General features: G+C 48.3%; 1 protein-coding gene across 1 annotated transcript in view; it reads left to right on the top strand.

Annotated features, from left to right (window-relative positions):
• Nucleotides 1-13,384, top strand: part of CYFIP1 (cytoplasmic FMR1 interacting protein 1) — a 95,304-nt gene that overhangs the window by 36,563 nt on the left and 45,357 nt on the right. The window contains exons 7-14 of the mRNA XM_062205027.1: nt 28-124; nt 216-344; nt 2,303-2,407; nt 4,488-4,579; nt 5,521-5,638; nt 10,231-10,353; nt 11,409-11,534; nt 11,750-11,916. Coding sequence (XP_062061011.1) covers nt 28-124; nt 216-344; nt 2,303-2,407; nt 4,488-4,579; nt 5,521-5,638; nt 10,231-10,353; nt 11,409-11,534; nt 11,750-11,916 — 957 coding nt within the window. The remainder of the gene's footprint in view (nt 1-27; nt 125-215; nt 345-2,302; nt 2,408-4,487; nt 4,580-5,520; nt 5,639-10,230; nt 10,354-11,408; nt 11,535-11,749; nt 11,917-13,384) is intronic.

Raw genomic sequence — 13,384 nt, 5'->3', positions numbered from 1 at the left:
GGGATTCATTCTTTCTTATTTTCAAAGGGCTGCTCAGTTTTTACGTAAAATGGCAGATCCACAGTCCATCCAGGAGTCTCAGAATCTATCCATGTTCCTGGCAAACCACAACAAGATCACGCAAGTAAGGCCTGCCTTCCCGATGCACCCGCGTGAGCCGTCCCTGGCGGGGCTGGGAGCAGCGGATGGCACAGGTCTCCCGCTCTGTGTTTCAGTCTCTCCAGCAGCAGCTCGAAGTCATTTCTGGCTACGAAGAGCTCTTGGCAGACATCGTGAATCTGTGCGTGGATTACTACGAGAACAGGATGTACTTGACGCCCAGCGAGAAACACATGCTTCTCAAAGTACGTGTGTGGGGCTGGCAGCCCCCAGCAGCGCCGAGGCACCAGCTTCCACAAAGGCTGCACTTCCTCCAGAGTCCTTTCTCATGCTGCTGTGGACACGGGCAGCATCCGGTCCCCCTGCAGGCCCTCGGCATGTCCCATGAGCGTGTCCCAGTGAACCACACGCTGACAATAGGAAAGGGTTGTCATGGGCCAGGCGGTCCTGGGTCACAGGTTCTTCTACTTGTGCCTTGGGGTTCTCGGGGGATTGGTTCTAGGAGCCCCTGCCCCCAAGTTCCCCCATCTTCCCACCATTGATAATGAAATTCATGGACCACAAGTCCCTTATATAAAATGACATAGTATTTTCACAGAACCTATATACATCGTCCCAAATACTCTATTTTATTTTAAAGATTTATTTATTTATTTGAACAGCAGAGTTACAAAGAGAGAGGAAGAGAATCTGCTGGTTCACTCCCCAAATGGCCACAAAATCCAGAGCTGAGCCAGGCTGAAGCCAGGAGCTTCATCAGGGTCTCCATGTGGATGCAGGGACATCCTCTGCTGCCTTCCCAGGCAACATTGGCAGGAAGCTGGATCAGAAGTGTAGCAGCGAGGACTCGAATCAGTGTCCACGTGGAATGCTGACTCTGTAGGTGGTGGCTTCAAGCGCTGTGCCACAGCACCAGCCTCCCATATACTTTAAATACAGTGTGAATAGTTATTATACTGCATTCTTCAGGGGAAATGACAAGAAAAGAAGGCGTGTGGTTGTTTAGTAGAGATGCATTTGTTTTTTAATATTTTTAAGCCATGGTTGGTTGAATTCTTGGGTGTAGACGCTGTGGCCATAGATAGCCAGCTGCATATTGTTTCACCTTAATTACAGTGGATTTTGCCTGGTTCACTCTATTTACTTTTGTTATGTTTCAAATTGGGGTTTTCAGTTGCATTTCTCATTGGAAAAATGAGAAGTCTGCTCTGCTGTTCCCTCTGCTCCAAGCTGCCCCTCTGCACAGGATGGCCCTGGGAAACCCGCTGCTGCGAGTCCGGCCCATCCAGCCTCCCACCTTTTCCTGGTGCAGGAAGCCCCGGGAAGTGGTCAGGGCTGCAACAGCGCCACCCATTGGAGTTTGCTGGGATGGCAGAGGTGTTGTGTCTGTGCCAGCTGATGCAGGAGCCCTAGCCATGAGCCTCTAAGGAGCAACTGAGATGGGCATTTGCTGTGCCACATTGGACATTTTCCATACCTATGCATTGAAACTGACTTAAACGTGTAGCCACTTTTTGGACCCGATAGTTCTAGAATATCCTGCTGTACAGGTTAGTCTAGTAGACGGTTTGCTTTTTCAGCTTTTAGCAGCTGGTTTGGAACCTCAACAAACGTTTGTAACATGAAATCATGGGGGGGGGGGGGGAATGCATTTGAAGCACCAGAGAAGCAGCCTAAAAATACATCTTTGTGACTGCTTTGGGGAACTGTCTGAGGATATAGAATATTCAGTGCAGTTTCTCTCTCTCTCTCTCTCTCTCTCTCACACACACACACACACACACCCCTGCTCCACCTTCAGTGTGAGCTGAGTTAGCACTGAGTGATGTTGAGTCACGGTGCTTGTCCAGTGTTCTAACCTTTGCACCTGCCACTGCTTATTAACACACTCATAGTGGGAGTGAAGTTACTATTGAAAGACCACAAATGATGACAGTAGTTGCGAGCTGTCTCATAAATGTCAGCGTAAATTGTCCCAAGTCTAGCACTGCCCTGAGCTTGACGAGGGTTGGCTCTGGGATGTGTGCCTTGGGGGGAAGCTGAAGTAACCAGAAAGGGTCCACATAAAGGGATAGCTTCATGTGAGAGAGAGCTATTCATTTCCTAGGAGCTTTTAGGAAAAGCAAGAGTGAATTGTGATGTATGTCGTATGGGTAATTACATTTTTGGTCTGAGTGTTTTTGCACCATTTGTGGCTTTTCAGGTCATGGGGTTTGGTCTGTACTTGATGGATGGAAGTGTCAGTAACATCTATAAACTAGATGCCAAGAAAAGAATTAACTTGTCCAAAATTGACAAGTACTTCAAGGTAAGTTACTTTTTTTTTTTAATATAAATGTTTTTATTGACATATTGTACAGTTTAAACTTTTGCAGAATGAATCCCTGTGCGACCATGACCCAGATCACAGAACATTGAGGAGGCAGGGAGAGCGTCTTGGGTTTCTCCTCCAGTCTGCAAAGGCGTCTTGCTGCATTGGTTTTACCTGGAGTGAACTTGGTACAAATGGAGTCAGGCTGTTTGTCATCTTATTGCCTCTCGCTGCATTCCCCCAACTTTTGTTGGTGAGACAAACAGTCGCGGGAGTCTGAGGCTGTGGCTCTTACGTGTTCAGTGTGCCGTGGTCTTCTGCCTCACCATCACACGAGCTTACTTGTCCCCTCTGTTTCTGGTTCCTCCTGGTGCAGACAATGCAGCTGATTTGGTGTGGCTGCCGTTGGATACATACTGAGGAGAAGTGACAGGGGTCCTAGGGCACATGTCTTTTCAGTGTCAGTAGCCTAAGGACCTTCGAGGCTTATCTTTTTTTTTTTTTTAAGGTTTATTTTATTTTTTTGAAAGGCAGAGTTAGAGAGAGAGGGGGAGAGAGAGGGAGGGAGAGATCTTCCCATCCACTGGTTTCCTCCCCCAAATGGCTGCAATGGCAGGGGCTATGCCAGGCAAAAGCCAGAATGTAGTACCTTCATCGGTGTCTCCTCCATGGGTGCAGGGGTCCAAGTACTTGGACCACCTTCCACTGCCCTCCCAGCTGCATTAACAGGGTGCTGGATAGGAAGGGGAGCAGCCGGGACTGAAACCAGTGCCTGTATAGCATGTCGGCGTTGCAGGTGACGGTTTAACCTGTTACACCACAATGCAAGTCCCCTGTGTTAGCTTCTGGAAGCATTGCTTCCTTTTTTTGCCTTGATCTACAGCGGTCATCCAGGAACTAGCTTCAGTGTATGGTGTGAGGTAGGAATTTGCATTCTTGGTTTTTGGTTTTTTCCTCCTGGTCCAGTTGACCCTGCCAAGTTACTGCAAAGACCACCTTTCCCCCATTGCCCTGTGGTATTAGCTGGGTCAGAAGTCAGACCTCCACCTGTGGCTCTAAGTTGTCTATCCCTGCTCCATGGCCATGATGCCCGAATGATCTTGAAGTACAAGGCTTACAGTTTTGTGTTTTAAGATTGCCTCAGATATCATCCTTCCATCTTTTGAAATACTTTTTAGAATTGATTTGCTGATGTACATCCACAATTTCCAAACAAAGCCGTTTTCCATCCTGGAATATTGATTGAGATTCCATTGAATGAATAGAGCAATTTAGGAAGAATGGACATTTAAAAAATGCCAAGCCCGATGGGCTCTTTGGCCCAGCAGTTAAGTCCTATGTCAGAGCGCCTGGTTTGAGTCCCTGCTACCACGCCTCCAATGCAGCTTCCTGCTTGTGCTTGCCCAGGGAGGCAGCAGATGAAGGCTCCAGTACCTGGTTCCCTGCCACCCACACGGGAGACCCGGAGTGAGTTCCAGGTTCCTGGCTTCAGCATGGCCCAGCTATGGCTGTTGTCGGCATTTGGGGAGTGAACCAGTGGATAGAAGAGCTCTCTCTGACTCTGCCTTTCAGCTAAAATGAAAATTAAGAAAAATGCCAAGCCTTCTAATACTCAAGTATGGGGACAGTATTTTTATTTAGGGGGTCTTATATATCTTTTTCGTTTTTATGCTTATTTTTAAATTTTTTATGTATTTCTCATTAAATTTATTATTATTGCTGATATATGGAAATATAGCTTTTTAAAATGACTGTAGATCCAGCAACAAGATAGGTTAATTTTAACATCTGCATAGTTTTTAAATGTAGATTGGTACTTAAATTGATACTTAAAACCATAATTTGCTACTTAAATTGGTACTTAAAATTGTTTTGTTCTTTTCAAGGTGAATTTGCAGGTTATTTACTGCAAATTATTTATTTCTTTTATGGTAATTATTTATTTTATGGTAATAAGTGACTTGGAGAGGCAGCATTCAACCCACAGTAATTATTAGCCTCAGTCATGTTCTGGGAGCTTATGTATTTGGTGACTAAACATACATAATGGCCCTGGTGTTTTGTCCTTTGAGTACAGCAGCTCCAGGTGGTTCCGCTGTTCGGGGATATGCAGATAGAACTGGCAAGATACATCAAGACCAGCGCCCACTACGAGGAGAACAAATCCCGGTAGGAGGAGAGCAGAGCTGCCCGGTTGCGGAGCCTCCTGTGCGGTTCTGCGGCCCCCTGTGAAATACCTAGAAAGAGCGCTTGACGTTCTCACAGCCGACAGGCAGCCCTTGCCTCGTGTGGCCGTTTACATTCAAGTTCATTGAAAAATACAATTAATTTCATTTCGTTAGAAGCACAGCCACATTTGAAATGTTCATAGCCTACTGCATTGGACCGCGTAGATGTGGAACATTTCATCGAGCTGAGGATTTTGGTTGCACGGAGCTGGTGGGGAACACGGGTGTAAAAGCCCTCTCACTCCCAGTGGTGTGCTAGTGGATGCTTAGCAACCAGCTCCTGTGGGGGGCAGGAGGCTCGCATGTGTGTTACAGAAGCTACAGTAGAACTACCAGCGGGGCCAACCCAAGCCAGGCCCATTTTTGTAAGGTCCTTGTTCTTGAAAGGTTGTGTTAGAGGAACAGGATGGCTGTGTGACAGACAGTGGGGCCAAAAACATCCGCGATGTTTACTGTCTGGCTCTGTGCAGACAGTTGTCTGGCCTCTGCTGTAACCGGTCTTCAGCGCACAATGACCAATGACGACACACACACGGTCCCCTTCCTTACAGATCCCACAGAGCCAGTTAACTCTCCTGGATTGGTACTGACTTCCACTGAGCGCGGGCGCCCGTAGCCAACCTATGGTCCCCATTCAGCCGTGACTTAGACCAGTGAAAGCTACATCTCAGGCTCAGGGCTCAGCGGATTTTTCTGCCAAGGCCCCACGGCCATGGCTGAGGCTCTGTGGGACACAGGGGCTCTCTGCCACATTGTCTTTGTTTTGTTTGTTCAGTGACCTTTTAAGAACAAGCCTGGTGCCACACAGAGGGGCCCCAGCGGTTGCATCAGTGCCGTGCTGCGGCCTCTTCTGGTGACGCAGGGCCTTCCCTCCCCCGCCAGGTGGACCTGCACGTCTTCCAGCAGCAGCCCGCAGTACAACATCTGCGAGCAGATGATCCAGATCCGCGAGGACCACATGCGCTTCATCTCGGAGCTGGCGCGCTACAGCAACAGCGAGGTGCGTGCACCCCCACGCCACCCATGGGGCACCCGAGGGCCACGCGTGCACCTGCCTGTCCTTTGTGTTCATTTTTGCACCCAAATAATAGCTTTAGTGGCTTTGAAGAACGTTTAGTGTCGAACACTTAAAAAGCGCCCTTACAGTTGAGAAGGTGGCAAAATTACTATTACTGGTGTCTGTCCGGCTGTATGAAAGGCATCTTTTTATCAGAAAAAGTAAATGCAAATGCCAAAAGACAAGACCGAGCAGAGAGTGTTAAAGGCACTTCCTAGTCTGTAGTAGTACTGCAATTCTTAGCAGCTAGAAGAGGGATGGAGAAGGAAGTAGTAGTTCTGACCCCCGACCCCTTCCGTGTCTAAAGGGAAAGGAAGTGCCAAGGCCAGAGGTGAGCCAGAGGTTCTGGGGCTGCAGCAAGGAGCACTGTCCAGCAGTGGGTCCAGGGGTCCAGGAGGCGGGGTTTGCTTTTTTATTTATTTATTTATTTATTTTGACAGGCAGAGTGGACAGTGAGAGAGAGAGAGAAAAAGGTCTTCCTTTTCTGTTGGTTCACCCTCCAATGGCCACTGTGGCCAGCACGCTGTGGCCGGCGCACTGCGCTGATCCGAAGGCAGGAGCCAGGTGCTTCTGGTCATGGGATGCAGGGCCCAAGCACTCGGGCCATCCTCCACTGCACTCCCGGGCCACAGCAGAGAGCTGGCAACCGGGACAGAATCCGGTGCCCCAACCGGGACTAGAACCCAGTGTGCCGGCGCCGCAGGTGGAGGATTAGCCTAGTGAGCCGAAGCGCCGGCCGGGGTTTGCTTTTACTTCCCTCCAGCTTTGCTGTGCCCCATCTTGGCCGGGCACCTCTGTCCACGCCTGCAGCCTGACTGCCTGGTGTGTGGGGTGCCAGAAGTGAGGCGAGAGCCGCCAGGCTGTCTGACCGGGAGGAGCAGCAGGATGTCACTTGTCACATCTTAGTGGGCCAGGCAGTGAGGTCAGGGCCAGAGGGCAGTGACAGCCTGGTTTGTGTGTCCTGAGTAGTCCAGGGGGACGCAGACCTGGTGTTGAGGACTGGCTGATTCCTCAAGATCCTCAGGTCCCTACCTCCAGGGAGAACATTGTGGCGGACGTTGGCCCTACCCCGTGCAGGGCGATGAGCTTCCCTGTGCCCCACCTACCAACCACGCTGGTCACTGTGGAACCAGAAAGCCTGGAGGAGGGCCTGGCAGTCCCAGTGCCTCCGCATCTACGGCCCCTGTGCAGACCCCTGGTGAGGGGCTGGGTGTGCCTGCCGTTGGCCAGCTTCCCAGTAGGAGGCGCCGTCTCACTGCAGGGGCTGCCACAGCCTGCAGGGTAGAAGTCAGGACCATCAGGGTGTGACTATAAACCAGCTTGATGGGAAGCCCTTAAACATCAGGTGATTTGCCGTTTTTGCTATCGAGTGTATGAGTGCCTTATGCATTCTAGATGTCAGTCCCTTACCTGGTAGGTTATTTTCACTTATTTCCCCATTCTGTGAGCTGTCTTCACTTTCATGATGCTGTCCTTTGAGGCACAGTTTTTAATTTTTGATGTCCAATTTTATATATTTTTTTCAGTCACTTATGTTTTTGGTGTCATATTAAAGAAGATTTACCCCTCATTTTTCTGTAATAGTTTTGCCATTTTTGGCTCTTAGATTTCTCTCTATAACACGTTTTGAGTTAAGTTTTGCATATGATGTGAGACGGGTTTAGTGTCATGCTTTTGTATGGGGATAGTAAGTTTTTACAGCACGATAGTTGAAAAGAATTCTTTCCTCATAAAAACACTCGCATCAGAAATTAATTGTAATAATATGGATCTATTTCTGGACTCAGTTCTTTTTCCATTTATCAAAATGTAAATCCTATGCTGATCACTATGTTGTCTTAACTTTAGGGTAAGACTGAAATTGGAAAGTTTGAGAATTCCAACATTTGCCAACACTGTGATGTGCTGGATTTTCATATCGATTTTAGGATCAGCTTGTCAATTTCTACAAAAAAGGCAGCTAGAATCTTGATAGGGATTGAGTTGAGTCTATAGATCAGTTTGGGGAACATTGTCATCTTAGCAATATTAAATGTCCTAATCCTAGAACATAAGATATCTTTCCATTTATTTAAACCTTCTTTAATTTCTCATAACAGTGTTTTAGCATTTTTAAGAAGACAAGTTTTATGCTTCTTTTGTTAAATTTGCTCTGAAGCATTTTATTCTTTTTGATGCTATTGTAAATGGAGCTATTAACCTCACTTTCAGGATGCTTGCTCAGTTTCTTTGACAAGGAGGTAAGGTTCTGTGTTGAGCTGGGGCCGGGCCAGCTCTGAGTCATGCACTGGGTATCAGTGGTGCAGTGTGCATGGGTCAGTAGGCGTCCCCAAACACATCAGATCTGGTCACTTCCTGACAGTGGCGAGTACCATGCTCTGGGCAGTTTTTTTGTTTTTAACTTCCCATTATGTAAGTATTCACTCATAGAAGGGGAGAGGGGACAGTGTGGCCTGGTAACATGTCAGGTCCCAGCACTGGGGCTTCTTGGCCTGGGCCCTTTCAGGGACTGCCCCCAGCACTGTGCCTCCATCTCGATTAGTTTGAAACAAATTTCAGGCAGCAACACGTTCCCTCTGGAAACACCTCCTATGTATCTCTATATGGCTCTTTTAAAACTAAATCATAATATGATTGTGACACCTAAAAATGTCAACAGGTGTCCCAAAATATTAGATAGCTGGCCATTGCTTAGATTTCCCCATTCAGCTCATTTGGTTTATTTTTACATATTTGCCCCAGGATCCAAGTTAAATCCTTACTGAGAGAAAGAGAAAGACACTGTACCTTTTTTGTTGTTGTTGTTAAGATTTATTTATTTATTTGACAGAGTTACAGACAGAAGGAGAGATAGAGAGAGGGGTTGTCCTTCTGCTGGTTCACTCCCCAGATGGCTACAACAGCCAGAGCAGGGAGCCAGGAGCTTTTCCCAGGTCTCCCACATGGGTGCAGGGGCCCAAGCACTTGGGCCATCTTCTACTACTTTCCCAGGCCATTAGCAGGGGGCTGTATTGGAAGTGGAGTTGCTGGGATTTGAACCGGCACCCATATGGGATGCCTGCACCACAGACAGAGGCTTAACTTACTCCACCGCAATGCTGGCCCCATAAGGACCATATCTTGCAAGACACAAACCAATGGCAGTGAACAGTGCCTAACTCATGAACTCAGTAGGTTGCCGGATGATCGTATTCCAGCTCCGTCCTCCTAACTGATAGCAGTGGTGCCTTGCCCTCAACAGTGATTCCCGTGGAAGAAATGGAATATCTTGGTCTTTTCTGCTTTATCTGTCAGTTTATCAAATAACAGGTTTCCCAGCGTCATCTTTTTTAAATATCATCATTTTTAAATACCATTCTGAAGTCAGTCCATGTCTGGTTTGCTGTGATTTTGTCTTTTTCCTCCCATGCTGAAAGCGCTGGTTCTTACAGACGGCAGCATAATCCGATTTCATTTGTGTCACGAGCTTGTCTTTAAAAAGCAATACCCGGCGGGCGCCGCGGCTCACTAGGCTAATCCTCCGCCTGCGGCGCCGGCACACCGGGTTCTAGTCCCGGTCGGGGCACCGATCCTGTCCTGGTTGCCCCTCTTCCAGGCCAGCTCTCTGCTGTGGCCAGGGAGTGCAGTGGAGGATGGCCCAAGTGCTTGGGCCCTGCACCCCATGGGAGACCAGGAGAAGCACCTGGCTCCTGCCATCGGATCAGCGCGGTGCGCCAGCCGCAGCGCGCCAACCACGGTGGCCATTGGAGGGTGAACCAACGGCAAAAGGAAGACCTTTCTCTCTGTCTCTCTCTCATTGTCCACTCTGCCTGTCAAAAAGAAAAAGAAAAAAAAAAAAAAAAGCAATACCCGCACAGCTAATTGTGGTGGCTAAGAACTGTTTTACGGTTTCCTTAGCAGGCAGTTTTATCTCTGGAGTGTCTCCTTTAGGGATGCTACATCGGATCATGGTGTTTCAAAGTCTCCTGAGTGCTTTCCATCTGAGTGGTCGTGATAACAGCGCCATACGCTGTTCCAGTATTGCTTGATTTCTCTTTTGTGTTAGAGAGATCGCTCTTTTCCTTCTAATTTAATCATGTATCATAATTGACGTTTCAATGTCATAATTGATATTGATGTTTCAATGTCATAACTGCCAAAAGAACTATATGCAGAGACGCGTGGTTTGCCTTCTCCCCGTCCCTTTCTCCCATACAGGTAGCCATTTTTAAATTTTAGTCTTCATTATTTGATGTAAGCATGTGGACATGCTATGTCAGTTCTCCGTTAGTGAAGTGGGAGCGTCCTGTGCGCATGGCTCGCCTTGTCTGTGTCCTGGAGATCCCAGCAGGCAGTCGGCAGCTGTCGAGCGGGGGGCGCCTATTTGGGCTCCATGGTTGCCACCTCTGGTGGTGGTGGAGGGTTCTTGTGCCCACATCTTTCTGTATTTACCATGTGTGGCTGCGGGATGCACCGACTCCCAGAGCGAGGATGACGGTCAGAGGGTAAACGTGCCTGTGGTTTTTCTCTTGCCGCCCCTGCTTGCCGTGCCCTAGGTAGTCACAGGGTCAGGCCGTCAGGAGGCCCAGAAGACAGACGCCGAGTACCGGAAGCTCTTCGATCTGGCTCTGCAAGGCCTGCAGCTGCTGTCGCAGTGGAGTGCACACGTGATGGAAGTGGTAGGTGCGGTGCTCGCGTGCATTTGGAATTCAAGGAGCTGAAAGTATAGCCTCCCTCTGGTTAGTCAGAAGTGCTTTTCTTCCTGAACTCATTGAGAAAGTAACTAACATTTTTTTTTTTGCATTCACTTTGATTTTTTGGGTCAAGGATGAATTGGCTTTTTATCTTTAGCCCTAGAAATAGCAATGTTTCTAAGGTGGCTCAAAGTGTATTTCATATATGTGTGTTAGAATTAAATTTGTACCATTATGATGGCCTTTAATTCTCATTTTTTAAAAACTTTTTCTTTTGGGAGCTCTAGATGCATCTTCTGTTGAACTTAAGTAAATTGTCTTTGGTGGGGGGGGGTGTTTGGCTTAACAGTTAAAGACACCCATATCCCACATGGGAGTGACTGGGTTTGATACCCAGCTCTGCTCCTGGCTCCAGCTTCCTGCTAACGCAGACCCTGGGAGGCAGCAGTGATGGCTCAGGTAATTGGATTCCTAACCACCTGGATTAAGACCCTTGCTCCTGACTTTGGCTCCAGCTGAGCCATTGCAGCCATTCTGGAGGAAAACTAAACAGCACATGGAAGCTCTTGCTCTTTCTTTCCGTGTGTGTGTGTGTGTGTGTCTGCTTCTCAAATATATACAAATTAAAGTTGCTTCTGGTGCCATACAGAGGTTTGGATACCTGTACATCGGGAAAGATTTTTCCTTTGGAGATTTATTTTGATCAGCTAAAAATAACCAGTTTGAAAGTGTACACGATCCTTTGAAAGGCAAATTCTTTTCAATGGTGATGAAGAAGCCTGGCATTTTAAATACTCAACACAGAACACCCCGGTCATTTTGCCTGGTATGTTTCTGAACTTGAAGTAACGTGGCCAGAGTGCTTTGCCTGTTGCGGAGAGGGGACGTGTGTTTGTGTGTGCACATGTGACTCTCAGAACGCAGCAGCCGCCAGAGGGCTGATCTCTTGGTGGTTTGGCCGTGGTCATACAACGCAGACCGAAAGTCCCACATCTTGCATTCAGCACGGAATGTCTCTCCTCTCTCTCTGACCACACCAGTACTCGTGGAAACTTGTGCACCCAACCGACAAGTACTCCAACAAGGACTGTCCAGACAACGCCGAGGAGTATGAGCGTGCCACACGCTACAACTACACCAGCGAGGAGAAGTTTGCCCTGGTGGAGGTGAGGACGTCTCTCCACTGTCTCTGGCCTCACGCCGTCTTCCCTTTCAAAAGTGAAAGGGATGTGTTTTCAGTCCGATGCATCTCTGATGCATCTCTGCCTTCATGGCGCCCAAATGGGCAGTGGGTACAGAGACAGTGTTGGGTGGTCAGTGGCGGGACACAGCCGCTCCGGGGTGGCTGAGGGGAGGCAACTGCTGGCCCTGTCCTCTGCAGGTGATTGCCATGATCAAGGGCCTGCAGGTGCTGATGGGCAGGATGGAGAGCGTGTTCAACCACGCCATCCGGCACACGGTCTACGCAGCGCTGCAGGACTTCTCCCAGGTGACGCTGCGGGAGCCGCTGCGGCAGGCCATCAAGAAGAAGAAGAATGTCATCCAGAGGTCAGCCCCCCACCCCACTGCAGGAGGAGCTTAGCTGCTAATGGGAGCAGAGTTCAGTTTCCATTGAGCCCCAGATCTCCAGATACTTTCCTCAAACCGCCTCTAAGTGTAATTCAGTGGGGCCAGACGCTAATCTGAGCTACAGGTCCACTGCAGAGCATCTAGGAGTCCAGTGACAAGGACCCCAAGGCTGGTGGGGACCCATGGCCCCACACAACTCTGCCTCCCTCGCCAAGTGTGTCATCTTTAGTAATCTTGCTTGTGTTTTCCCTGGCCTGTCCTATACATCTGCCAAAACTCGCATGGAAATCTAGTCATGATGTGGAGCTTGTTTTTTTTCTCTCTCTCTCTTTTTTAAAGATTCATCGTATTTATTTGAAAGACACATAGACAGAGATGTTTTCCATCTGATGGTACACTCCCCAAATGGTGGCAATGGCCAGAGCTGAGCTGATCTGAAACCAAGAGCCAGGAGCTGCTTCTGGGTCTCCCATGTGGGTGCAGAGGCCCAAAGACTTGGGCCATCTTCTGCTGCCTTCCTAGGCGCATTATCAGGGAGCTGGATCAGAAGTGGAGCAGCCAGGACTCAAACCGGTGCCCATATGGGACTGTGGCACAGCACTTGCCCCCCACCTTTTTAAAATTATTTATTTACTTGAAAGATGGAGTCAGAAAAAGGAGAGATGGAGAGACAGATCTTCCATTCATTGGTTCACTCCACAGATGACCAGAATAGCCAGTGCTGGGCCAGGCTGAAGCCAGGAAGCAGGAGCTTCTGCAAGCTCTCCCATATGGGTGGCAGGGGCCTGAGCTCCTGAGCCATCTTCCATTGCTTTCTCCGGCTCATTAACAGGGAGCCAGACTGGAAATGGATCATTTGGAACATGACCTGATGCCTGCATGGGATGCCGGCATCACAGGCAGAGGCTTAAGCTGCTGCACCCCAGCGCTAGGTCCAGGCTTATTTTCTCTCTAATGTGAGCCTTTTAGGTAAAGCAGACTCTCAATGGGCATCTCTGTAAAATTTGGCTTGTAGGGGTTCACAAAATTTCTGGACCCATTTTCTTGTTTATTGTGGATACATTTATAACTTAGCATGCTATGATTTGTAGCATAAATAAAATTTTGGGTAGCTTGAGAATCCCTAACCCAAAAATTCTTTTATACTCCAAAAATCTATAATACTCCAAAATCCAAAGTATTTTGAATGCAAATAAGTGGAACATTTTACACTGGGAAACCTTATTTCCTATACAAAATTTTTAAGAATATTAAGGCAGGGATTTGGCACAGTGGTTAAGATACCCTTGGAGGGCCAGCATTATGGCATAGTAGGTAAAGCCATCACCTGCAACACCAGCATCCCATATGGGCACTGGTTTAAGTCCCAGCTGCTCCACTTCTAATCCAGTTCTTTGGTAATGCACCTGGGAAAGCAGTAGAAGATGGCCTAAGTACTTGGGCCCCT

This window comes from Lepus europaeus, chromosome 11, assembly GCF_033115175.1.
Source record: "Lepus europaeus isolate LE1 chromosome 11, mLepTim1.pri, whole genome shotgun sequence".
NCBI lineage: Eukaryota > Metazoa > Chordata > Mammalia > Lagomorpha > Leporidae > Lepus > Lepus europaeus.
This window is presented reverse-complemented; position numbering and strand designations above follow the sequence as displayed.